Consider the following 26099-nt stretch of genomic DNA (forward strand, 5'->3'; position numbering starts at 1 on the left):
AGTGATATGTGTTTTTGTAATCACGAAGACATTGGCTTTTTAGTCTAGATGTGAGCTGTCCCTTGAGTGAGGTAGGAACAGGGCTTAGGAACTGGCACTTCCACCCACTGTTTTACAGTAACCAGCAGGGCATTGGTCTCTGAATGGTCACCCACCAAACATAGGACCTACCTCCTGATGCTGTGCCTACTCTCAGCCCTGGATCAGGAAGCTCAAGTCCTGGCCGTGCACCACCCCCAAGGCTAGCTGGACACAGGTCATCCAGTGCCTCTGGAAGGCTGTGTGGGGAACTCTGCACCTGTGGGAAAGGCGGGCACTGGCGGGGTGGAGGGGGAAGCCTGCACGGTGGCTGCTTTTAATGACCTAGATAACAGAGCTGATTGGGCACTGTCTCTGTTCAGCTGAGGCAGGGAAACTGGGTCAGCCAAGATTAGACACTGAGAGATGCGTTTGGCAAAACATGGCCAGTTGCACTGAACAGATCTTGAAAGATGCATTTAGCATCGTCCGTCTATTAATTTAATGGACCACAAAGGCAGTGTCTGGGAGAGAGAACAGAATGAGGGCATGACTAGCAGCTAGCAGGGCAAAGACGTGCAGATTCAGAAAGGTCAGAGTGAAATACACTGGGGGGAAAGGCAAATCCATAGCACCCTCTGCTTTCCCTCGCCAGGCGCTAATTACACTCTGTTGGACTCGCTCATTAACTTCTTTCTCTGTATCCTCCACCAGAATGGGAGGGAAGGCTCTGGCCCTGTCTGTCCCGCTCACCATTCTATTTCTAGCGCTTGGGATGGTGCCAGACACATGGGTCCATCGATGTTTGGAAATCTCTGAATGAATGAATGGCAAGTATCACGTGCATTGGTTTTTGCGAATGTTAGGGCTGGTGAGTGGAAGGAGGTTACCTTTTCACCCAATGTGAGACAGCACAGAGCAGGACTTAATAGTTAACTCAACGTTGTCCTTTATTCTTTGATAAAGAAAAACCTCCAGGAGTTCCCGTCGTGGCACAGTAGTTAACGAATCTGACTGGGAACCATGAGGTTACGGGTTCGATCCCTGGCCTTGCTCAGTGGGTTGAGGATCCAGCACTGCCATGAGCTGTGGTGTAGGTTGCAGACGCAGCTCAGATCCCAAGTTGCTGTGGCTCTGGTGTGGGCCAGTGGCTACAGCTCCGATTAGACCCCTGGCCTGGGCACCTCCATATGCCGCAGGAGCAGCTCAAGAAAAGGCAAAAAGACAAAAAAAAAAAAAAAAAAAGAAAAGAAAGAAAGAAAGAAAAAGAAAAGAAAAGAAAAACCTCCACGACACGGACCACATGGCTGGGGAGAGTCTGTTTCCTTCTTCTGTGTCTTCATCTTCTTCTGTATTCCCCTCAGCCTGAGTCCTATTGGAGTTTCATTTCAGCCCCTCACACTCGCCATGCTCCTCCATGCCACAGGGACTTTGCACATGCTAGTTCCTTGCCTAGACCATTCTTCCCTCCTCTCTTTGCCCGACCTATAGTGTTTATCTTTAGAGCTTCATTCAACTCCAGCATCACTTCCCAGGAAGGTGTCCCGCATTGGTTAAATCCCCCTGCTAGGTTGTATTCTCAGTACTTGTCCTCGTTGCAGTTTTATACTTGATAGTGATTTGATAATATCTGGTTATTAATATTATAACCTGGTAATATCCACTACCAGGTTGTGAACACCAGGAGGGCCAGCCATCCTATGAAGTCTTTGCTCACCACTGTGTCCCTGGCCTCCAACAAAGTGCCTGGTAAATAGTAGACAATCGAGAAGGGTTTGAATGAATTAATCAATCACCATTCTCCTGCCAAATGTAGGCTTTGCTAGTTCCCTGCAGGGAGGAGTTGGCAAGTTCAAAGGACCATCTGAAACGTGAGGTCATCCTGGTACCTAAAAGCAAGATGAACCCCAACATCTGGATAGTACATCTCAAAGGAGAAAAGGCTATCCCAGCTCCTTTACTGACGGCCCTTGTCCTAAGCCTTGCATGACAAGGTCAGCGCTGGTGCTGCTGACTCCCCCTCCCACCAAGATGGAACATGCCCCAGCACATGAGTTAGGCCTTCGACCCAGGAGCAGGAAGGCGCCTCTCCTGGGAACCTGGATCTAATTGCTGGCTGCAGACTTCAGAGAGCAATGGAGCTTTTGGAACGTGTTCAGAGAACATCAGAGAGACAGAGGCTAACAAAACAGCATAGCCCCAGGATGAAAGAGTTAAAGGGAGGATGTGACTCCGCCTCCAGGAATAGCCCACAAGTCGAGGACTAACTCTCTGAAAAGACGAAAGGGAATTGGATAGAAGGTTCTAGATGACTGTCCTATAAAAACTGTCCTCTAATTGCCACAGAGGTTTCCATCACCAGAGATACACAGAGTAGGTACAAGAAACTTCTTTAGAGCCGAGGTCGCTAAGCTCTAGAAAAGATTCACACTCAAAGGCATATTCCGTTCCCACAGGATTGCTCCATGGCCAGGAGCTGCCTCTGCCCTCTCTGCAGCCAGAGCACAGGGTGGACGCATACAAGCAACGAGGCCAATAAAGTAAAGTTTGTTCAGTGATAGGATAGATCCTATCTGTCGTTTCCAAACTCTCCCTTATTGCAAGAAAATCCCTTTATCTAAACAAGATCTTTCTTGGAGTTTGTAACATATAAAATGAATCATATCTTCTGGCTGAAGATATGAAAAACCCTTACAAGGTCCTCACTGTCCCCTCGCTGTGCGAAAGGACCCTGACCCCCCAGACCCCAGGACAAGAAGGGATCCTGGCCTGCCACTCTCTAGTCATGCTTTGGGGCAGAAACAGGATCTTGGATGCCCTGGGTTTACCCCCTTAGCTCCGTGCCTGAGGTTTCACTCTCAACACAGCTGGGCTGCATGTCACTTGGGCAGGGGAAATTCCCTTTTAAGGGCGCTTGAAGCTCTGGTTTTGCTCAGTATCTTTTTTTTTTTTTTTTTTTTTTTTTGCTTTTTAGGGCCGTACCATGGCACATGGAACTTCCCAGGCTGGTGGTTGAGTCAGAGCTACAGCTGTGGGCCTACACCACAGCCACAGCAACTCGAGATCTGAGCCACATCTACAACCTACACCACAGCGCACGTCAAGGCCGGATCCTTAACCCACTGAGCAGGGCCAGGGATCAAACCTGCATCCTCATGGATACTAGTCGGGTTTGTTAACCACTGATCTAGAGGAACTCTGCTCGGGATCTTTCATAACACTGGTTTCCCACCTTTCCAGGAGTATGGGATACACTAGGAAATAATGTGGCTGGAGAGCAGGCAGCCACCTTCCACACTTGTGTATTAGCCTCACTGCAAAATGCAAGAGGGGGAGTTCCCACTGTGGCTCAACGGGATTGATGGTGTCTCTGCAACACCAGAACACAGGTTTAATCCCCAGCCCTGGCACAGTGGGTTAAAAGATCTAGCCAAAAAAGAAAAAAAAAAAAACATGCAAAAGGGCCATGAAGCTCTTGTCAAAGCCAGTCGCTCAAAAATAAGGCCTTGGGTGGGTATGTGTTTCTAAGGTTGAAAAGGTTTCAACACAGCTGCATTTGCGAGAAAGCTAAAGGTTCAGTCAATTTTGGAACAGACAGAGGTTAATTTCGAACCTCTTTTCTTCCAAAGGTTTGGTGACGCTCATTGTGTGTCAGGCACAGGGACCTGCCAGGGTCAGCCTCTCCTTTTCCTTCCTACTTTCTCTCTCTAGGAGACACGTTACTGGACACAGGTGTCCTTCCCAGGGAAGGGGAAGGAAAAAAAAAGATGACCTACTGCCTGATAAGTCTGAATCTGGAAGGAAACTTGACCTACAGATAGCGGACTCTAGGCTGGAGTAGGAAAAGAAAAAAAAGGAGGGAACCAGTGTGCATGCCTACTGTGTGCCAGGAATGGAGCTACACTGGCTATGTTCCTTACACCCCCTACAATCCCTAGCTCCATCTTATCATTTTAAAAATGATTTTAAAAGCAAAGCTCAAAGAAATGAGCAACTTGCCAAAAGTCACCCAAGAAGCAGGCGGCAAGCTGTGATCTGGATTTAGGTGATGGAGCTGAGCGTAGCCACTGGTGGCATTGTGGGGTTGGCTGACTCTGGCCTTTTGTCACATCTCCCACCTCCATTCAGCGCCTTTCTATCCTGTCAGACCCTAAATCTTTTCAGGCTAGGAAATTTTCCTTTGTGTATCAAACTGTACCCCTCTGAGTGCCCGCTGAGTCCCTCAGAAGGGTGGACCTCCTGGCACGTATGACCTCAAAAAAGAGTACAGAGAGGCCAAGAGGAAAGAGGGAGCATCGGGCCAGAGGGAGCATCCGAGGAGGGTCTGCAGTATAATTGATCCCTTCACAGGAGACCTGCGGCACACATGCCGTGAAAACCCTACCTTAAGGGAGTCTCCAAAGAGCCACCCCGAGGTCCCCTCCTTTCTCAGAACGCAGCCTGACTTGCACCAGCGGAAGCGGCCAAGTCAAACCGAAATGCTGCCGGTGAGCTGGAGAGGAGGCGACGGGTGACTCACGAGCTTGGAGCCTGCCTCCCTTGGACCAAAGCATCAAAGGCTGAGTCAGAGGCCCCGCTGGACGGGGGTTGCCTTGTACTTGCCTTCGCACAGCTTAATCTTCTCCTCCACAAACAGCAGTCCTTTTGCTAGAAGCTGGTTCTGCCAAAAGAGAACAAAGGACACAGGAGTTGGGCTACTTCCCTGGGTGACACACCCTCGTCCACTCCTGAAGGGCAAGGGCACGGGGCTTCCGGGCACTTGGGCACTGGTCACACCTCCACGCTCAAGAAGCCTTTTATCCTCTTAGGAGGCGGATTTCGTGGGGAGAGGGGGTCAGGGAGACATCCCACAGCAAAGGAGGGAGACGAGAGCCAAACCCCAACTGCATCCCTCCTGCCAGGGAAGAGGCTGCCACAGGCTCGGCCGAATTCTACGGGAGGACAAGGAGGTCACCCAACGTCCTTCAAGCCCCTCATCTAAACTCAGGAAGAGAAGCCAGGAGGCAATGGGAAGCTATGCTGAGATAATAGGTTTTCAAATAAAACGGATCCATTTAAGGTTTCTCACACTAGCAGAAGACTGCCTGCGGAACTTTAAGCAGCAGTGCGTATGCACCCATCAGTGCGTGTGTGCGGCAAAGGTGTGGAAAGAGAGTGAGATGAAGTCCCTTTGCAACTGCAACTAACAAGTGTTGAGTGTTTTGCACATGTCAGAGGGTTTATCTTCTTCAACTCATCTGATTCCAACCCTCCCAATAATCCAGTTGAGTTGGTGCCGTTACCCTGACTTTACTGAGTCAGTGGAAGAGACCTGCCCACAGAAAGACAGAGCTGGTCCTTTCTGGTTCCAGAAGCCATGTGCTTCCCGCTCTGCTTTGCTGCCTGCTGGCAAGTCTTCCCACCCAGACCCCCTCCTTCCTTCAAAAGGCTACCTGGTCAGCCTCTCCAAAGGTCACAGATGCTCAGAGAGCAAGGATGCCTCACCTCTGACCTCACATCACAGATTATCAAAGACCTCGCTTATGCGCTGGGGGGCCCCAGTGGTATATATCCTACCAAAAAGCCTCATGCATTTCTTAGTATCCTCCTTTATAAAACCCTAAAACCCAGTTACAAGGATGATGAGAGCCTATACGGCAGAGAGGAAAAAATCCTGAACATGAGACAGGGGGTTCAAGTCCCACCTCAGCTACTTTCTAGCTGTGTGATCTTGGACTTCATTTCCTGAGTCCTGAGTCCCTCCTCTGTAAAACGGCATCACACCAGCAATATCACAAAGTTCTTATAGTAATTAATCATGATAAAGACACACACACGCACACACACACACACGGGGTGTTCTATTCTCAGGAACCGGTGGTAATGGAACGTGATGATAATAGTTGCTCTTTCAGCCCAACTGTCTTCTCAAAGTAGTGGAAAGTAAAGAGTCAGTAACGAATGGGCCTACATTGAATATATTAGAGAATTTTATCAAAGGTACCATCATGTTTCTGTGACTAATACATATAAACCAAATTTTACAGATCCTATTAAAATTCACAAGATATAATCTAATTCGAAGTAAGTAGCCACCACTTAGTTTCACGATGGAACCCCAAATCAAAGACAGAGAACGTTGCTCTAGGAAAACACTAACTCCGTTACAGGGAAAAAAAATCAATTCTTTGACTAGGAATTACAGGACAGTCAGGGAATGACGGTGAAATTCTGTGTCCCCTACCCTCCAGCCAAGCACACAAATCCCAGCAGTAAGAAAACCAAACCATGGCACCAAATTCAGAGGATCAAAATCATCAAGACTTTGAGACAGCTGAGCTGGGCAGGAGTGGATGGTGGGGGTGTTTCCAGTTGGCAGTCACTCCCCATGAAGGGTTCTGAGCAAAAATCCCAATTGGATGGAGTTCCTGTGGTGGTGCAGTGGTTAACGAATCCAACTAGGATCCATGAGGTTGCAGGTTCGATCCCTACCCTTGCTCGTGGTTTAAGGATCCAGCGTTGCTGTGAGCTGTGGTGTATGTAGGTTGCAGACACGACTCGGATCCCGCATTGCTGTGGCTGTGGTGTAAGCCGGCGACTACAGCTCCGATTAGACCCCCAGCCTGAGAACCTCCATATGCCGTGGGAAGAGGCCCTAGAAAAGGCAAAAAAAAAAAAAAAAAAATCCCAATTGGATGGATAAGCAATGAGTTCCTTCTATACGGCACAGGGAACTATATCCAGTCGCTTGAGTTCTTTTTTTGTTTTTGTTTGTTTGTTTGTTTTTTGCTTTTTGCTTTTCAGGGCCACAGCGGCACATATGGAATTTCCCAGGCCGGGGGTCGAATTGGAGCTGTAGCCACCAGCCTATACCACAACCACAGCAACTTGGGATCCAAGCCACATCTGTGACCCACACCACAGCTCACGGCAACTCTGGATCCCCCATCCACTGAGCAAGGCCAGGGTTCAAACCTGCATCCTCATGGATCCTAGTTGGGTTTGTTACTGCTGAGCCACGACGGGAACTCCCTCCAGTCTCTTGGGAACATGATGGAAGATAACATGAGAAAAAGAATGTATGTACTTGTATGACTGGGTCACTCTGCTGTACAGCAGAAATTGGCACAACATTATAAACCAATTATACTTGATTAAGAAAAAAATTTTTTTTAATTCCAACTGGGGCCTGAAGTCTCTGCCCAGGTCCTTTTCACTGGCCAGACGAGAGTCTCAGAACGCCCCCTCGGCACTGCTGTGCAAAGATTTCTAATGCTCTGTTCTCTGTCACCACCTGTACTGCCACAGGGAGGGCCCAACCTTCTCCCCGAACAAACTGCAAATCTTCCGTCATTTCCCGCTTCTCAGATGTACGTCCAAAGGTAACAGGCTCCTGTGATGTGAGTTTCACAATTTTGTTCCATCCCTAGAGGTAGCTACATTTTAAAGGTGGGGAGAAGAGAACTAAGGCACCAAGAGAAGTAAAAGCTGAATCCAGGTGATATCATGAGGTAATCATAGAAATTAATTCCAACTCTAGATCCTGTGAGGAGTTTAGATCCTCCAAGGTGAGGACCATTTCATTGAGGTCTCCTGGCTCTGAGAACGGTGCTTCGGATATAGTAGAAGCTAATAAATATTGAGTATATACTGCCTGCTTGGGGCTACAGAGCATTATTTGCTTTTAAGAAATCAAAGTGAGGAGTTCCCGTTGTGGCGCAGTGGTTAGCGAATCCGACTAGGAACCATGAGGTTGCGGGTTCGATCCCTGCCCTTACTCAGTGGGTTAACCATCCGGCGTTGCCATGAGCTGTGGTGTAGGTCACAGACGTGGCTCGGATCCCGCGTTGCTGTGGCTCTCTGGCGTAGGCTGGTGGCTACAGCTCCGATTCGACCCCTAGCCTGGGAACCTCCATATGCCCCAGCAGCGGCCCAAGAAATGTCAAAAAAGACCAAAAAAAAAAGGAAATCAAAGTGAGAAACAATATTTTTAAGAGGAAAGAAAGTGATAGAGGTCCTTAAAATTTGACTACCTCTAGGCACATGTACATTCTGCTCTTAATCAATGGCATTTTCTTCATTTGATAAAAACTACTTTGCATCTTAAAAGATGAAACAAAAAAATGGCCTCCTCCTGCTGTTTGTTTGTCTTTTTAGGGCCACACTCAGGGCATATGGAAGTTTCCAGGCTACGGTTCAAATTGGAGCTACATCTGCTGGCCTACACCACAGCTATAGCAACACAGGATTCGAGCCACATCTGCCACCTACACCACAGCTCATGGCAGCACCGGATCCTTAACCCACTGAGCGAGGCCAGGGATCAAACCTGCGTCCTCATGGATACTAGTTAGGTTCATGACCCTTGAGTCACAACAGGTGTGCCCCCTTCCTCCTCTTTTCTAGGTCTTCCCCCTTCAAGAAGACATTTGGAGAAAAAAAAATTTTTTTTTCAAGGAAAATAAGTTATTTGTGTATTATGGAAAAATGGAAACCATTCTTTTTAAACGTCTCACAATACGCGGCATGGAAACCCCGTAGCTTAGAGCAAAATAAGAGTAACTGAAATGTGAGGTTAGAAGGGGCCTTAAGAATCATCTATTCATTCTCCCCTCTCCCCAGCCTGGGGTCCAAATCAACTGGCCACACACAGTTTGGATCATTTTTAGGTGAACCCATTCTCTAGGAAGCTAAAGCACCTTTCAAAAAGCATTTTGAAAATTCTCGGACCCTTAGGTGGTTGTAGATTTTGCTCTTATTTTACAGTTGAATAAACTGCAGCTAGCAGCACGGTCTCTCTGTAACTTGGCACGTGCTAGGTGAGTTAGGATGTTTGGGGCCAGCCTGGCCCACAGCCCTGCTTCTCTGGAGAATCACCCGCTACCCACTCAGAGGCTACATCATGCAGGCTTGAACCCCTTGAACCCAGCCTGTATCTCCAGCTTAGCTGACTGGCCTGGGGCCCACCCTCCACCCACCTGGGTCTCAAACTGAGTCTCCTGGGAATCCAGTCACACAGGCCACCTCCTCACCAAAGGGCCCTATAGTCCTGAGGACCCCATGTTCTGAAGGGCTTCACACTTGGGGTTTACTGCTCTGCAGCTGCCACCTTCACTTCTTAATATCTGCATCTTTGAATCTGTGTTTTGTAAGTGACTGGCCAATGGAGCTCGCCCTGGGGGCTCGGCCTCAGTTCATGCTGGTCCTATTCCAGCTGCCACCCGGGGGCAGGGGTAGTTTTCAGGCCCCTGTCCCCCACCCTCTACTGTCTCTGGCCCTGCCTGTCCCCCCCTGCCCTGCCCTGCCCCACCATGGCTGGCATCCTGCTTCCAGGGTGGTGACAAGGTTGCATCAGTAGGGGCCCAGGCTCAGGGCCCTGAAGCCCTCCCTTCCCTGGCAGGCAGAGCTCTGGCTCCACTGGTGACTCAGCCAAGGCCTCTCAACCACCCCTGATCTATGGACCAAGAACGTGAAGGATGCCATCTCTTGGGGGTGTCCTGTCTACTAAAGGGTGCGGCCACAGGCCCACAGGAAGGGGAGTGACTTCCCACACTGCTGCGGGCCACCTCTGCATTCTGTACCTGGCCCAGCAAATTACAAAGCCCATCCTGTCTGCCGTCACCTCACCTAAGGACATGCCAACTGGACATCTGTGGGGCTTAAGGCTGCCGAAACCTTAAAGAAGGAAGGAAAGGAATGAAAAAAGAAAAACCCAGCCTTGATTCAGAGAGCAATTTTGCATTATTTGTCTTTCAAATTGTCTGTTCTCCCTGGCCCTCCCCTGCTGACATTCCCGGCCCCTGACAAATGTCTGACATGCTGAGAAAATGTTTGTATGGGATCAGAGCTAGAGAAGATCCCGACTTTTCTCTTGTCCCCCTCCCTGCCTGATGGCACCAAGCCCATCCCTTCCAATCCAAGGGCTTCAAGCCAAACGTCAGTGACAGTGACTCGCAGGGGGCAGGGTGAAGGATGCTACTCCCATCTTCCCAGAGGGAAGAACTTCCCACACAAGGTAGAATTCCGTAAACGCTTACGGCTGCCAGCCCCCTGTCATGATGCGTGAGCAGTGATGATGATGATGAGAGAAGGAAGAACAGTAGAGTCATGCATTGGTTTTCACTCTTGCTCAGGCATCACGTTACCGCCTTCTCAAGTGTCATACCTTTGCCACAAACTTATCCCCTTTACACAGATGAAGAAACCGAGGTTCAGGGAAGCAACTAGCAAAAGCACCCAGGTTGGCCAGAGTCCAAAGCCCAACACTTTCCCCCAGCATATTCCTCTGGTTGACCTCAGCAAGGATGATTAAAAAAAATACCAAGATGTACAGCTATGGTTTGCTGACTGCTCACCAGGCACCAAGCACTTTACATGTCACCTCATCTAGGAACCACATCAATCTTTTGAAGTAGGTCCTATGATTACAACTAGATCACCGCTAAGAAAACTCAGGCTCAGAGAGGTTCAGGAACATGTCTGCAGTCACACAGCCACTAAGTGTTCTAGCAAGGGCTGGCATCCAGACCCTGCTGGCAAAAAGGCTGGTGCTTTTAGGCATCACACACTTCTACCTGTCAGCTGGAGAGGGGTTTTTTTATGCCTTTAACCACAAGGGAAAGTAAACGAACTCTATTCGGTTCACAGGTACTGGGGGCAGGTGGCTTGGCAATTTCAGGCCATATAACTGGGTTCTAGCAAAGCTTCCATCCAGCTGAATCATTCCCGATGCCCAATCCTGCTGCCAGCTTTTCGACTTCTGCCTCTCCAAACGGACATTCCCAGGGCCTTCCCCTCCGCTATCCACACTCAATGTCTGATTCTAAATCAACTGGCTCCCAGGTAGATTCTATTCTCCAATGAGACATTCTTTCCTACACCAGAGGGGTCTGGCAGCATGCCACTCTGCCTACCGGGAACATGTATAAGCCAGCAATTCCATTGCAGGCATTGCTTCCGGGGATGGGGACGTGGGCAAAGGTTGCTGTTGTTGGCATCAAGCCAGGGATGGAAAACATGGGCACTTCCTTTTTTTTTTCCTTCTGTGACTTTAAAAGTATGGCCATCATCCCTAAGGATGTCTGCATTTCCTGTGAACCTGGACGCCTTCCTAGATAAGCAACAAAAAGGCTTACAAACACGACTCACCCCCAGGCCCAGAGAGTTCTTAATAAGCCCATCTAGGGGTGCGGGAGGGGGCAGGAGTGGGGGCTGTGGGTCTGATGAGACCAGAGAAGAAGCCCCAGATGAAGACAGAAGAAAATTTAAAACTTGGGAGTTCCTGTCGTGGCGCGGCAGAAACAAATCCGACTAGGAACCATGAGGTTGCGGGTTCTATCCCTGGCCTCGTTCAGTGGGTCAAGGATCCGGCGTTGCTGTGGCTCTGGCGTAGGCCAGCAGCTACGGCTCGGATTAGACCCCTAGCCTGGGAACCTCCATATGCCTCTAGTGAGGCCCTAAAATGACAAGAGACAAATAAATAAATAAATAATACTAATAAAAAAGAAAATTTAACACTTGGCACACAGGCTAATTCTTCACCTAGCACCATTTCACTGGTAACTAAAAGGGTAAATTGGGGCTTTTTTTGAAAGTTATTCTACAAGGAAGCAGGAAAACAGTCCCATGTCTGTTTTCCCGGATACTAAAAATTTTTTAAAAAAATTAACTTTCAAAACAATGAAATTTCTCTTCTCTGGGGCTTTTCAAGGAACATCTTCAGGGCAATTTTAACATTTAAAGTATAATTCAAAAGATTTTTCTTCTGTGGCCAGATGGCCTGGGTTTGAACTCTGCTCAACCTTTTACGAGCTGTGTGATCTTAGATAACCTCCCTTCTCCCAGGTTCACCTGCAGGATGTGCAAAATGGTAATAATGAAATTCTCCTCCTCAGCTGTCAGAAGGAATACATGACTTAGGGCAGGAAAAATGCTGAGAGCAGTTTTCAGACTTGAGCACACATGAGAATCATGCAGGACCTGCTAAAAAAACAAAACCAAAAAACCTGCTGGTTCACAAACCCAGTTTTGTATTCAGTTCATCTGAGGTGGGAGAGTTTGCTTGTGCGACACATTCTCAGGTGATGCTGAGATGCAGGTCTCACGACCACTCTTGGAGAACCACCAGCTTAGAACAATGCCCAGCACATACATGCTTGAAAATATTAGCTGGTGTCACTGTGATTGTTATTTTTGTCCTTCTTAGTGTGGAGAGATAGCCTTTGAGACAATTCTCCTGCTGCTTTCTTTCCAAGAAATAACAGATATTTCTCAGAGCTCCTGCTGTGGCACTCTCGGTTAAGGATCCACCATAGGTCACAGTTGCGGCTCGGATTCAGTCCCTGGCCCAGGAACTTCCATGTATCTCAGGTGCAGCCAAAAAAAAAAAATTTCCTCAGCCTTCCCCTACAGTATTTACTTCTTAGGGCCACCACCTTTCGGGATGTTTCCATGTATTTGGATGTTTCCACATTTCCAGCAGCTACCCCTGCCATCTGCCCCTCCCCCACTGGTGCCCTAAACCTGTCTCCTGCCACCACCTGCCCAGTCTATTAGAAGTCACCCGATTTCATCCATAATGGGTTCCCAAAAGTACATACTCATGCGGAACAAAACACTTACATGATACCAGGGGGAGTTCTGTCCCCATAGAGCTAAAAAGGATTATAAAATCCCTAATTATACCTCATCTTCGGAGCTTAGCTTCGGGTGTTATATCTGCAGCATTTTCAGCCTACGTGTTCCCTCTGTGACAACTGAACGTCCAATAACCTCAGTCCAGTGAGGCTGAAGATGTGCTGGTTCAGCAGGACTTCCGTCTCTCTCTCAATTACACTAAGATCAATGGTCATCCAGTTCAAGACTCACTTGTCCACTGATTTTCAGAAAACTGGAGGAAAGTCCAATGGAAATGTTCAAATAATTGCCTACAATTCAAGTCATGGTCGAGGAGGTGAGGTAAGTGACCGCTGGCCCCCGGAGAGCAGCTGGAAACACCTGGGGGCCTCCGAGGAGCCTCCGGACTAGAACCACCCCCTTCTTTCCCCTCTTAGCGGCCACCCGACTGTCCACAGACTCCACAAGGCCACCCTTCCAAGAACTGGCCCAATCCAAGAGGCCACCTCTAAAGACCTCCTCACGCCAAGACAGCATCCACTCCGCTCGGGCTTGTCTTCCATACACCAACCCCAATTTTTTTTTTTTTTTGTCTTTTTGTCTTTTTGCCATTTCTTGGGCCACTCCCCTGGCATATGGAGGTTCCCAGGCTAGGGGTTGAATCAGAGCTGTAGCCACCAGCCTACGCCAGAGCCACAGCAACAGAGGATCTGAGCTGCGTCTGCGACCAATACCACAGCTCATGGCAATGCCGGATCCTTAACCCACTGAGCAAGGGCAGGGATCGAACCCGCAACCTCATGGTTCCTAGTCGGATTTGTTAACCACTGCGCCACGACGGGAACTCCGCCGGCCCCAGTTTTACTCCAAAGCCGAGTATATGGAGATGGTCCCTTCTTACCTTCTCCCCACCTCATTAGCCTTTTTCCCCTTTCAGGAATCCTGGTTTCAGAAGCCTTCCCGGAAGGATTAAAGAAGAGTTAAAACGTTTCCCCCCTTCAGTGTGGATTTGGAAATCACAAAAATTATTTTCCCCACTCTACCATCTCTCCACCCAAATTTCTGTGCATTCTTACAAGTCCTCTCTTTGTCCCTAAATGTTATATTATTCTGGGCCTGTTTTTTAAGTCTTTGTCAATCCACTCAGACCGTCATTTCATGTTAGGCTGTGTGTTACCTGCAAAACATCTATATCTACTTTTTTTTTTTTTTTTTTTTTTTTTTTTTTGTCTTTTTTAGGGCCACTTCCCGCAGCATATGGAGGTTCCCATGCTAGGGGTCTAATTGGAGCTGTAGCCTCTGGCCTATGCCACAGCCATAGCAACGCTGGATCCTTGACCCACCGATCGAGGCCAGGGGTTGAACCCACAACCTCTTGGTTCCTCGTTGGATTTGTTTCCACTGCACCATGACGGGATCTCCTGCAAAACATCTATATTCCTACACTTTAAATTCCAAACTCCATGGTGACCAGGACACTTCCGTGGGTCTCTCCCTCAGCTCCCTGCCATGTGCCACCCGCCCTGAATGAGTTTTCTCTGATAATGATGAGCTAAGGGGCAACTGGCCTCCTGGGGCTGCCACAGGTATGAGCAGTAGATGGAAATATTTCTACCCAACACTATCAGGCCATCCATGACCTACGGACAAGTATGGTGGTTATATTTCCCCTTTTCCTAGGTACCACCTTGTTCAAAGCCACTGACTCAGGGTAGAGATACACTGGGTTTCTGTATCAAGCCAACCTCTGGTTCCACCAAAAGTCATTTAACTTTCTGGCCTAAGGGAAAAGTTTTCAATAGACACAACACAGACAGAAGCACAGAAAGTATTATTTGCAACCTCTCCCATCTCCATGCCCTGGACTGCCAAGGTACTTAATCAGGTAATAGAAAAATGCAAAGCATTTCCTATCATCACTTTCGAAATCTAACGGGGACCAATTACTCCTCAGGGCTGCCTCCAGCATATAGAGGGCCTGTTGGAAACCCCAATTTTCCTTCCCGGAACAATTCAAAACAGAGGAAAAAGGAAAATCAGTCCTGGAAAGGGCAAAAGGTTTTCCATCCAGCGTCTTCTGGAAATCCATCTCCACCTGTCTCCTCTGTGTGCAGACACAAGAGAAGCACCATTTTTTTCCACCTGCCTTCCCCCACCCTCACCTCAGGTCATTTTCATTATTCTTCACTGAAGACATTCTTTCTGTGAGTCTTTCTTTAAAGCTGCAAAAGGAGAATGTCCACTTTTTTTTTTTTTTTTTGGTCTTTTTTAGGGCCACACCCACGGCACATGGAGGTTCCCAGGCTAGGGTTGAATCGGAGCTGTAGCCACTGGCCTACACCACAGCCACAGCAACGCCAGATATGAGCCACCTCTGCGACCTACAGCACAGCTTATGGCAATGCGGGATCCTTAACCCACTGAGCAAGGCCAGGGATCGAACCTTCGTCCTCTTGGATCCTAGTCAGATTCGTTTCTGCTGAGCCACGCTGGGAACTCTGAGAATGTCCACTTTCAAAAGCAGAGCCACAGTGAGGGTTTTTATAAGCAGTGATCCCTGGGTCAAGGGTTCTGGGTCCCAGAAGAAACTCACAGCTGAGTGCAGATGCCCCGGGCAGGGGGGCACCAGGGCAAGGTGGCGGGCGGGCAGCAGCAGGGAAGAGCCATCTGATGCTCCACATGGAAGAGCCCCATCGCCACCCTCCCCAGTAGTCCCGCCTGTGGTTTTGGGGTTCTACCTGTCCACTCCTGGGTTCTGTTCCTCACTTATCCCCAGACCTTCTTCCAATCCTCCTTTCTGGAGCCCATTCTGACCTTTCTGCTTGAAACTTCATCTGACAGATGCGTGTGAAGGCCAAGGTCACCTCTATCAGCCTCCCCCGCTCCTGGGTTTCCCTCCTCACATGAAGAGTTCTCCTTGGCCTGGTTTTGGAACCAGCCCATTTCCCAGGGGTGCCTAGCATGGGACTTTGCAAACCCAAATCTCTCCTGAACCACCTGCACCACGTGGCCACAGCCAGACACTCACTCTTGATTCTTTGTGGACTATTTTTCGTCGATCAATCCACTTTTTCAAAACATAAATAGGTTTGAAAAAGAAACCATAGCCACATCACTGACCCTAAATAGAGTGTTAACTTGAGGATCAACGCAAAGCATACAAAATGATGTTACAAAATCCTAATTTGTGCTGCTAGCTGAAGACACAAAATTTGGAATCTGTTCTCTCTTTTTTAACCAAGAGATCACCAAGTCTTGCCGAAGTGTAACAGACACAGGGCACAAACCAAGACTCTCTGTGTGTGGTCAGAAGCACAAAAGGAAAATAAGAAAGGGAAACATTTTCTAACCACCAAAGCGAATGTTATTTAATGCTATTGTGTGCACACCTAAAATCTCCCATGTACCCATGGGCAGACAACACCCCCGCCCCAATCGCCCAAGAAGTTTTATTGAGCATCTACTGTGTGCTAGGTAATTTCTAGGGACTGGAGAACCAAACACATTTGAAAAAAGGCTCTGGGCCCCCATGAGACTTGAAACATCATTTCAATCAGCAGTGAGGATAGCCCTTTCTTCAGTCTAGCACCTTAAACTAAAGGAAAACCCAGATTCAAAATTGCAAAAGCTGGTTGCCACCCCACACCCCTAGAAAGAGACTCGGTATTCACTCTGCAGTGTCTCTGATTAAGCTCTCAATACAAAATGACATGTGGTTACCAGCTGTCATACCAAGTGTCCGGCATACTTTGTAAGTAGCATTAACTGCCCCCACCCCAAACCTCTGGGCTTCCCCGATAAACAAATCCCCACCCAAATGCCCTTCTCTATCAGTCTGAGGGGTAACATCTCAAACCTGGTGGAAACCACACCGAACAGTGTCTATTTTAAATGTCAACAACAAAGGCAGCCAGGCCAGCGGGTTTCTCCAGGACTGAAAGACCAGTTCTCTGTAGCTGGATTTAAAACTCAGTCACCAGAGGCAGCAAGAGAAGAGAGTGCAGACAAGACTGACCTCTGAGTCAAGGGCAACCGAAATGATTCACATTTGTGACTAATTATCTTTTCTTAATCTTTGTCTCTCCCTGGATGGGAGCCTACTTTCAAGCAGCTGAGACATTTGACCTGATTGAATTCCAGGCTTCTGTTGGGTCTTGCTTGGTCAAAAATTAGATTGGACACTTCTGGGTGTGGGTGTGTGGGTGTGTGTGTGTGTTGCTTGGTCAAAAATTAGATTGGACACTTCTGGGTGTGTGTGTGTGTGTCTGTAATAACTGACATTTTTTATTTTTTTAAGGCGCACATAAAAATTTAAGCTTCCTGGGAGTTCCCGTTGTGGCACAGTGGAAACGAATCCCACTGGGAACCATGAGGTTGCGGGTTCGATCCCTGGCCTCGCTCAGTGGGTTAAGGATCTCACGTTGCTGTGGTTGTGGTGTAGGCTGGCAGCTGTAGCTCCAATTAGACCCTTAGCCTGGGAAAATCCATATGCCATGGGCGTGGCCCTAAAAAGAAAAAAAAAAAAATTTAAGCTTCCTGACTTAAGGAAAGAAAATGAAAGGATGCCTGTGTTGTTTTGAAAAGCTAAAAACTCTTTTTGTTTTGGCCACGCGCTCAGCCTGGGATCAAACCCACGCCACAGCAGTGGCAATACCAGACCCTTAACCGCTACGCCACCAGGGAATTCTGAAAACCTAAAAACTCTTCAAACTGTTTAAAAGTACACTCACGTTGGATACAGAATGTCAGCACCTTGAAACCAATTTGTTATGTATTTTTTATGTCATTTTCCCATTAAAAGGGACGGATAAACATGTACATAGTTAAGCGTTGAGCAAAGCGAGGGGCTTAGGAGCACCATCCTCCACCGTGTCAAAATTCTGTACAATTTGTAGTCTGCCTTCTGTACCCACAGATTCAACCAACCACGGATTCTGCACTGCTACAGTATTTACTATTGAAAAAATCTGCAGAGAGGTGGACAATTCAAACCTGGGTTGTTCAAAGATCAGTACATACAGATTTAATGAAATTTCATGAGCCCTTATTATTCTGTCTTACTCTGTGCTAGTCACTGTTCTAAGCACTTTACAAATAATAATTTAGTCATCACATCAACCCTATAAGGTTAGGTCCTATGATCTGCATTTTTACAGAACACACACCAAAACAAGAGAGGTACAGTAATTTCCCAAGGTCACACAGCAGGAAGTGGCTATGCTGGGCCTTGAAACCAGGTGGTCTGGCTCTAACCCCCCTCTGAGCTGTGCTGCCTCCCACCCCCTCCACTGTGCGCTGAGCACTTTGTCTGCGTTATTTCACACACAAACCATACAATGACCTATCAGGTAGGTCATATTCCATTTTACAGATGGGGAAACCGAGGCACAGAGAGGTAAAGCAGCTTGCTCAGGACCACTTAGCTAACAAGTAAAAGTGGGGGCTGTGTGACTTCACACAAGTGTCACCCAGTCAGTTACACAACAACCCCAAGCCCTCCCTGCACACGCGTTTGGTTGGAGTCAGAAAGGCAGCCTGTGTCAGTGGATGAGCGACCAGCCTCAAACATGGAAGCCTGAACTCATTTAGTCCCATAATAAGAGTGTTTAGGCGGCAGGGATATTAGACTGTCTGATCCAATTCTACCTTTATTAGGACAGACCAAGAGGCTCAGTGACAAGACAGACCTTGGCTAAAGGGACAGAGAATTACATTCAGTTGAGTTGGGTACCTTACACAGGGTAGGAGGGAAAGCTGCTAGAGAAGCAGTGCTCAAAGTGTGATTCAGGGTCCCCCCCCGGGGCACCCCCCGACCTCTGCCACACAGTCAAAATGATTTCCAAACAACACTAAGCCATTATGTGCCTTGCATCCTCCACCATGGAGTCTTCCAGAGACTATGGGACGTGCAGGATCACAGTAGGTGACTGCGGCAGACGTGAGGCTCCAGTCTGCAGGCAGAGATTTGCCAACACGTCAAACAGCGCCACTCCTCTATTGTTTTATTTTGAATTTAAAAAAAAAAAAATGCTGTTTATGCTAACATGGAGTAGATTTATCATTTGATTGAATTAAGGCTTCTGTACAGCCGCTCGCATTTAATTTCTAGTACTGTGAAGATAGAGATAACCCAAATAAATGACTGTTTTTAAGAGCGTAAAGGGGTCTCTGAGACCAAAATCTTAAGAACCACTGCCTGAGACTATAATCTCCATAAGAGCAGGGGCCAGGCTTGTCCCAGATGCCTCCACAGGTGCTGCATTGCACTGCCCAGCACATAGTCGGGCTGCCCTGCAGTACCCAGCACAAAGTAGGGCTGCATGGCAGTGCCCAGCGCATAGTAGGGCTGCACAGCAGTGCCCAACACATACTAGGAACTCAGGATACATAACTTTGGATATTGAAGGCATGTCTGGGTACACAGTATTGGCCATCCCTTTAGGTACATGTAGCCACATGTACACTACGACAGGTGCTCAGATCCACAAAGCTTACCTGGAAATAGTCTGTAATGAATGATCCAAGTTCACTCTTCAGCAGCCGCCTGGAGAGAGAGAAAAACCGTCAAGCAGCCCTTGATGCTACAGCTCCTGGAGTCCAGTTCAGGGGTGCATGACCAATTGGCATGCTCGCCAGTGGCACAGGGACCCAGGGCAGGCCTGAGAAGGAAGCGCGCTTCCCTAGGCCCTAGTAATACCCCCCGACTAAGGTCACTACGGAATGGGGGTGATGGAAATCCTAGAGGGACATCTGCTCCTTAGTTCACTTTATAGATAACAGGCAGCTCAAGAGGGCAGTCCCAGCAGCTCCTTATTCCAACCGAGGTGGAGGCAGCCCGGGATTAACAATGGAGGTATTGGCACCAGACTTCTTCCTTCCTGGGACACATCATAGGATGATCCCCACTGCTCTTTCCTCCATTTGTAATTTTTTTTTTGTTTTTTTATTTTATTTTATTTTATTTTGCTTTTTAGGGCCGCACCCACGGCATATGGAGGTTCCCAGGCTAGGGGTCGAATCGGAGCTAAAGCTGCCAGCCTATGCCAGGCCACAGCAAAATGCAGGATCTGAGCCATGTCTGTGATCATGGCAACCCCAGATCCTTAACCCACTGAGCAAGGCCAGGGATCGAACCCTCAACTTCATGGTTCCTATCAGATTCCTTTCCGCGGCGCCATGATGGGAAAGACTCTTTCTTCAATTTGATCCAAACAAGGTGAGGAAGCTAAAATCAAGAGTCCAATGAGTTCCCCAGGAAAAAAGTCTCCATGATTTTTAACAGTTTCCTTTATGCATCTCACTGGCCATGGTTTTTGTCTTTTTTTTTTTTTTTTTTTTTTTTCCCTTTCTTTTCTAGGGCCCCTTCCCGTGGCATATGGAGGTTCCCAGGCTAGGAGTCGAATCGGAGCTATAGCCACCGGCCTACACCACAGCCACAGCAATGCCAGATCCGAGCCGCATCTGTGACCTACACCACAGCTCACGGCAACGCCAGATCCTTAACCCACTGAGCAAGGCCAGGGATTGAACCCACAACCTCATGGTTCCTAGTTGGATTCGTTAACCACTGTGCCACGACAGGAACTCCTCACTGGCCATGGTTTTTAAGGAATACGCGCTCAAGTTTCTAACAGCACCAGCTGGGTCTTAACTCCTCAGAAAACAAACAAACAAAAAGCACATTCCCACACGGAGCTATAAACAGGAAGCTACGGCGAGATATTACAATGTGCAGAAGAGAGACATCCTAAGATTGAGTCAGAAGAAGAAGGAGAAGCTGTGACCTGCCACACAAAGAGCCCTGAAAAGCTGAAAACCCTGGCTCAGCCAGGAAAGTATCTTCCTTTCCCAGGACAGAAAACGTGTCGGTCGTGGACACCGACCAGTTGACATCCCTGTTAACGTCAGGCTCTGGGAAGGCCACCCCACAGAAGCCGGGGCCTGGCCCAGAGGTGGGCGAATCTGACAGAGACGAGGGGAATGGGCTTGAGCAGGAGAGTCGCAGGTGCTCTTCGAGGCCAGAGGCACCTCTCAGACTGGAAGTAGCCCCAGAGGGAGGCTCTGTAACAGAACAAGGCAAAGAGGTTGCTTCTGGTGGCTGGAGGTCTTCGTGGCCACTAGGAAGTCTAAAAACCATAGGAGAAGAAACCAGCTTCATCAAAAAGTGGAGAAACAGGAGTTCCCGTCGTGGCTCAGTGGTCAACAAATCCAACTAGGAACCATGAGGTTGTGGGTTCAATCCCTGCCCTTGCTCAGTGGGTTAAGGATCTGGCGTTGCCGTGAGCTGTGGTGTAGGTCACAGATGCGGCTCGGATCTGGCATTGCTGTGGCTGTGGTGTAGGCCGGTGGCTACAGCTCCAATTAGACCCCCGGCCTAGAAACCTCCATATGCCATGGGAGTGGCCCTAAAAAACCAAAAGATTTAAAAAAAAAAAAAAAAAAAAAAAAAAAAAAAGGTGGAAAAACAGCAGTAAGGAACTCAGTAACAGACTCGGCAGTAATAAACCTGACTAGTATCCATGAGGACTCAGGTTCGCTCTCTGGCCTCACTCAGTAGCTTAAAGGATCCAGCGCTGCAGTGAGCTATGGTGTAGGTTGCAGACGAGGCTTGGATCTGGGGTTGCTGTGGCTGTGGTGTAGGCCAGCGGATGCAGCTCCTATTCAACCCCTAGCCTGGGAATCTCCATATGCTGTGGGTATGGCCCTAAAAAAAAAAAGTGGAAAAACAAGCTCTTACAATGAGCTAATGCTAACAGTTTCTCAAGCCTATCTTGGGCTGCACAAGGCTAAGGGGCCAGCGTGTCTCTAAGACCAAATTACACATTATCAAATTGGGGTCATGAAGATGCTTCAGGTAAAAGGCAAAGAGAGAGAGAGGTCAGCAACAAGGGTAGGCCTTCAAGGTCAAGAGCTATGAATCCCCCACTGCACCCCGGAGCAAGGCAGAAGAGTAACTCTCATGAACGGGGGCTGGACATGATTAGACAAGTATCATGGCCCAGGGACTTTCACAGTAACAGAGGCATCTAAGAAGTCTCCTTCCCTACCTGCCAGGGAGGGCAGAAAAGATGCAGCCTGCGGTGATGGGGCCAGGAGAGCAGCCAGGACTGCAGCAAGCCATGGCCAAGGGAGAATTCTACAGAGCATTCAGGAAGACAAAGCCTGAGCTAGAAATTGCCTGGCAAAGGAGCAGAGACTAAAGAGTGAACTTGTTGCAAATGCCAAGACTAAGGCACAGCAAAACAGGACTCAGCAGCTAGCAGCAGCCATGCTAGGGGCGGCAAGACGGTGATGGACGAGATAAAGAAGGAGAATATGAAGAGGTGCCCCCGCCACGTGGATAAGGGTGATTCCTACTCCTTTACTGAGGTGGGACCAGACTCGGATGTGGGAATCTGCGTTACAGATGTTAAATGCGATGGACTGTAACCAGGTCTTATAGGAAAACCACACAATTATCCTTTTTATCAACTCTTGAGTTCAGGAGTTCCCTGGTGGGCTGGCAGTCAAGGATCTGGCATTGTTACTGCTGTGGGTCAGGTCACTGCTGTGACATGGGTTCAATCCCTGGCCTGGAACTTCCGCATGCCATGGGCGTGGCAAAAAAAAAAAAAATCTTGAGTTCAAAACCCTCTCCGCTAGGTATTGTTATGCGGAATTATCAGAAGGGAATAGACGCTACCTGGTCATTTAAGTAAACATTCTGTTGCCCTGGGAGGATAAGTCAGTAAGCTGCTCTGACCCTTACAAAATTCTGTCTTATTTCTGTCTGGGCACATTATGAGTTAGACAGGGTCAGTGCATATACATATAGTGTTTCTGCTGCAGTGAAATACAGGAATCAACATAAATGTGCACCAATAAAGTGTTCATAAAAACTTATGGGTTATTCATGCAGTGAAGACCTAAGTGACTGTTCAAAAAAGTGAATAAAGAAATACTTGTAAGGGAGGTCCCTGGTGGCCTAGTGGTTAGGATTCAGTGCTTTTGCTGCTGTGGTCCAGGTTCAATCCCTGGTCTGGGAACTGAAATCCCTCATCAAGCCACTGCATGCAGTGGCCAAAAAAAATTAAAAAGTAGTAACACTAAAATGAAAAGGAAATGAAACTATGAAAAAATACTTTAAGAAAAAGAAATGCTCCATGGGAGCTTCCGCTGTGGCTCAGAGGCAACGAACCCAACTAGTATCCATGAGGACGTGGGGTCAATCCCTGGCCTCACTCAGTGGGTTAAAGGACCCAGCACTGCGGTGAGCTGTGGTGTAGGTCGCAGACGCAGCTTGGATCTGGGGTTGCTGCGGCTGTGGTGTAGGCCGGCAGCTGTAGCTCCAATTCAACCCCTAGCCTGGGAATCTCCATATGCCAGGGGTGTGGCCCTAAAAAGCAGAAAGAAAAAAAAAAGAAGAAGAAGAAGAAGCAGCAGCTCTGCAGGATAGCCAATAAACTACTGTAATAAAAGTTATCTTTGGCAGAGGAGCGGGAACTGGGTTTCTGGGGTATGGGGGAGGGAGAGCCTTCACAGCATATCTCATTACACATTTCAGTGTTTTGGTACCCTGTGAACACATCCTACTCAAAAACATTAAAAACATTTTTTTAATTAACGATAACTACCCCCAAGGTTACCAGCCCATGGCTTGAGGCCGAGGAGGAATTGTGGGAGCGCGTTCCCACATCAAGGGCACAATATCAGGAAACAGACTGTCCTAGGGGAATAGAGAATCCCACAAGAGCAGAGAAACTGCCAATGCAAACCCACCTCAGCCTGGTAACCCGAGAACTTAACACAGAGGTGGGGGCGGGTGAGGAATGGGCAGAGCTGGCCCGGCCAAGCCCAGAGCAGCCCGCCGCTGAGTCATAGCGCAAGATCCACCATCTATTTCTATAGTCTGTGTTGACTCTGCTTGCACTTGGTTTACAAGGAAAGGGTACTTCTGAAAAACTCTACCCTGGTCTCCGCTGAACCAAGAGAAAGAGATTTTCCACTCCTCTGCCTTGAGGTACCATCTTTGGGAGCAAATTGGCAGTAGCTCCCCTCCCAAAAAGGAAAAGGCGACCAATGCACATCAGGACCCCGTGAGTTAAGTCATCAAATCACAGCCCGTTAGTGAAAGCGTACTATGTGTTCAACACGGAGCAAAGTGCTAGGAAAGAAGAATAGAAGAGCTCAGACAATGATTCTGCCCCTTTGGGGCCACTGTCTCAGGAGACAGGGGCACCATCTTGTCCCAAAATGGAAAGTCTCAAGGCATTCGAGACGCAAAGACCTGAATTCACAAAGGGGCCATTCACCCTGTGACCTTCCTCACTAGGTTTGCCAGTTTAGCTTGTAAAGCACAAAACAGAAGGGAAAAGCAGAAGAAAGACAACAGAATTAGAGAGCCCATGCTTTGTGGTTGCCTAGACAGGGAAGGGATGGAAATCCTGATTCCTAAAACCTAGGATGTTATGTTCCCTTATACCTGTTTCCTTGACTGGAATTTGGGGATGATAAGGGTGCCCGCTCCACAGGATTATTGCAAGGACTAATGAGTTGATTCTAGAACAATGAGTCCTAGAACAGTGCCCAGCATACAGCAAGGCTTGGCAAGTTTCACCACCACCACCTCCACCACCACTATCAACACCGCCACCACCAGCAGCCACTGTGCTAGAAAGAGGAAGAAGTGGCGACCTAAGGGTAATGGGAAGCAAATGCTTGCATGGGACCCAACCCAAAAGGGAGACGGGGCACGAAGTTCAGTCGGAAGCCAAAAGGACCATAACAAGGAGAAATGGGGAACCAACTCACCCACTGGTCTGCATTATCTCACCCCTTCTCCCTCTAGGCTGGCCGGGTGAGACGCCACCCCAGATGACAGGATTTCCTGTTATCACACAGACCCGCCATCTCACCCCTCACCATCTTGTCAGCTCAACTTCCCCCTTCTGTGGGCTCGAAGGTAAACGAGACCCAGCCCAAGCTGGATTCTAGCTGGTTAAGAGGCCCAGGGATGACCAGATGGCAGGCAGGGCAGGGAGTGGCAGAAATGACGGAGAGAAATCACCTTGAATGCGAGCTGCCTTTTCCCCAAGGCAGCACAATCCCAGAGGATGAGGAAGCAGCTTGGAGACAGGTGCCACAGGGCTGAAGCTTAGCCAGCATGAGTTGGGAAACCCTACCAGTGGGTTAAATATTGCTGTGCCATCGGGCAATCGGGGGCTGCCCCCAAATACCCAGGAACCAGCTAGATCCCCCTCATGGTCCAGAAACAACAGGGGCCTCAGAGTCCTGGGCCTGACAGTATAGCCAGCCATTGCCTGTCTGACCTGAAGACAGAAAAAAAAAAAAAAAGGAGTTCCTATTGTGGCTCAGTGTTAAGGAACCTGACTAGTATTCATGAGGATGTCAGTTCAATCCCTGGCCTCGCTCAGTGGGTTAAGATCCGGCATTGCCGTGAGCTGTGGTGTAGGTGCAGACGCGGCTCGGATCTCATGTTGCTGTGGCTGAGGTGTAGGCCAGCGGCTACAAACTCTGACTCAACCCCTAGCCTGGGAACCTCCATGTGCTGTGGTGCAGCCCTAAAAAGACAAAAAACAAAACAAAACAAAAACAACAACAACAACAAAAACTCTGATGACCACCCACCTCGCTTTTGCCCCAGAACATATTTCAAGGCTGAGGCATCTTTTAAGCAGTAACACATGGAAATGCCCCTTTCCCCTGCTGGCCCATTCTACTGGGACCCATCAGAGGTGCTGTGCATGACTCAAATAAAATGCCAGAACCCTCACACCTGTTTTCAGCACCCCAGTGGGTGGCAGTGGGGACAGTGAAAAAGACGGAGAAAACCAACAAAGAGCATTTACAGAGCTCCTAATTTTGTGCTAAGCAATGGGCCCAAAGCATCTTGAATTCTCCAATAGCCTCGAAGGTAGGAACTTATCTTTGTTTTGCAGATGACGAGACAGATGCTCAGAGCCTTACCTGGTACCACACACTGGCAGATCCCAACTGAAACCAAGGCCCACCAGAATGTCAGGCAGTGGTACCTCCACATTCACAGGGGCGGCGGGGAAGGTGAGTGAGGGAAGCAGGTGGGCACGGACAGAGGGGGCTGCAGCTAAACCACTAAAGCCAGCAGCCAGGCTCCACGCCTGCTGACCAGTTCCAGGCCCAGCATTGCCCAAAGCAACCCTTCCAGAAAAGCCTGGATTTTTAGGGGAGATGCCCAGATTTCCAAACACTGTGCAGGCCAACCATCCCCTGGGCCAGCCCCAGACATTTCTGAGTGGACATTTTACTCTAACTGCTCTTCCTACCCACAAAGGCAAGTCTGTTTCTCAACCAGAGCAAGACACAAAGTGTCAACACCGAGACAGAGCAAAGGAGGCTAAAAAAAAATTTCTGCCCTGAAGCCTCCCAAGGAGGATCCTCAGAAGACAATACCCCACTGCCTCTAGCTCTGTTTATGCATCTATGTCCAATGAATCAGGCCTAAATCTGGA

At 48.5% G+C, this 26099-nt stretch overlaps 1 protein-coding gene across 17 annotated transcripts in view; it reads right to left on the bottom strand.

Annotated features, from left to right (window-relative positions):
- PRR5L (proline rich 5 like) overlaps positions 1-26099 on the bottom strand; it is a 165778-nt gene that overhangs the window by 26704 nt on the left and 112975 nt on the right. For 13 of the 17 annotated variants that reach the window (XM_021083178.1, XM_021083180.1, XM_021083177.1 and 10 more), the window contains 2 exons: positions 19108-19156; positions 4621-4678 (listed from right to left, as the gene is read on the bottom strand). In XM_021083178.1, coding sequence (XP_020938837.1) covers positions 4621-4678; positions 19108-19156 — 107 coding nt within the window. The remainder of the gene's footprint in view (positions 1-4620; positions 4679-19107; positions 19157-26099) is intronic. The other 4 variants (XM_013990077.2, XM_013990081.2, XM_013990125.2 and 1 more) reach the window with 2 other exon arrangements.

The sequence above is a fragment of the Sus scrofa genome, chromosome 2 (assembly GCF_000003025.6).
Source record: "Sus scrofa isolate TJ Tabasco breed Duroc chromosome 2, Sscrofa11.1, whole genome shotgun sequence".
NCBI classification, from domain to species: Eukaryota; Metazoa; Chordata; class Mammalia; order Artiodactyla; family Suidae; genus Sus; species Sus scrofa.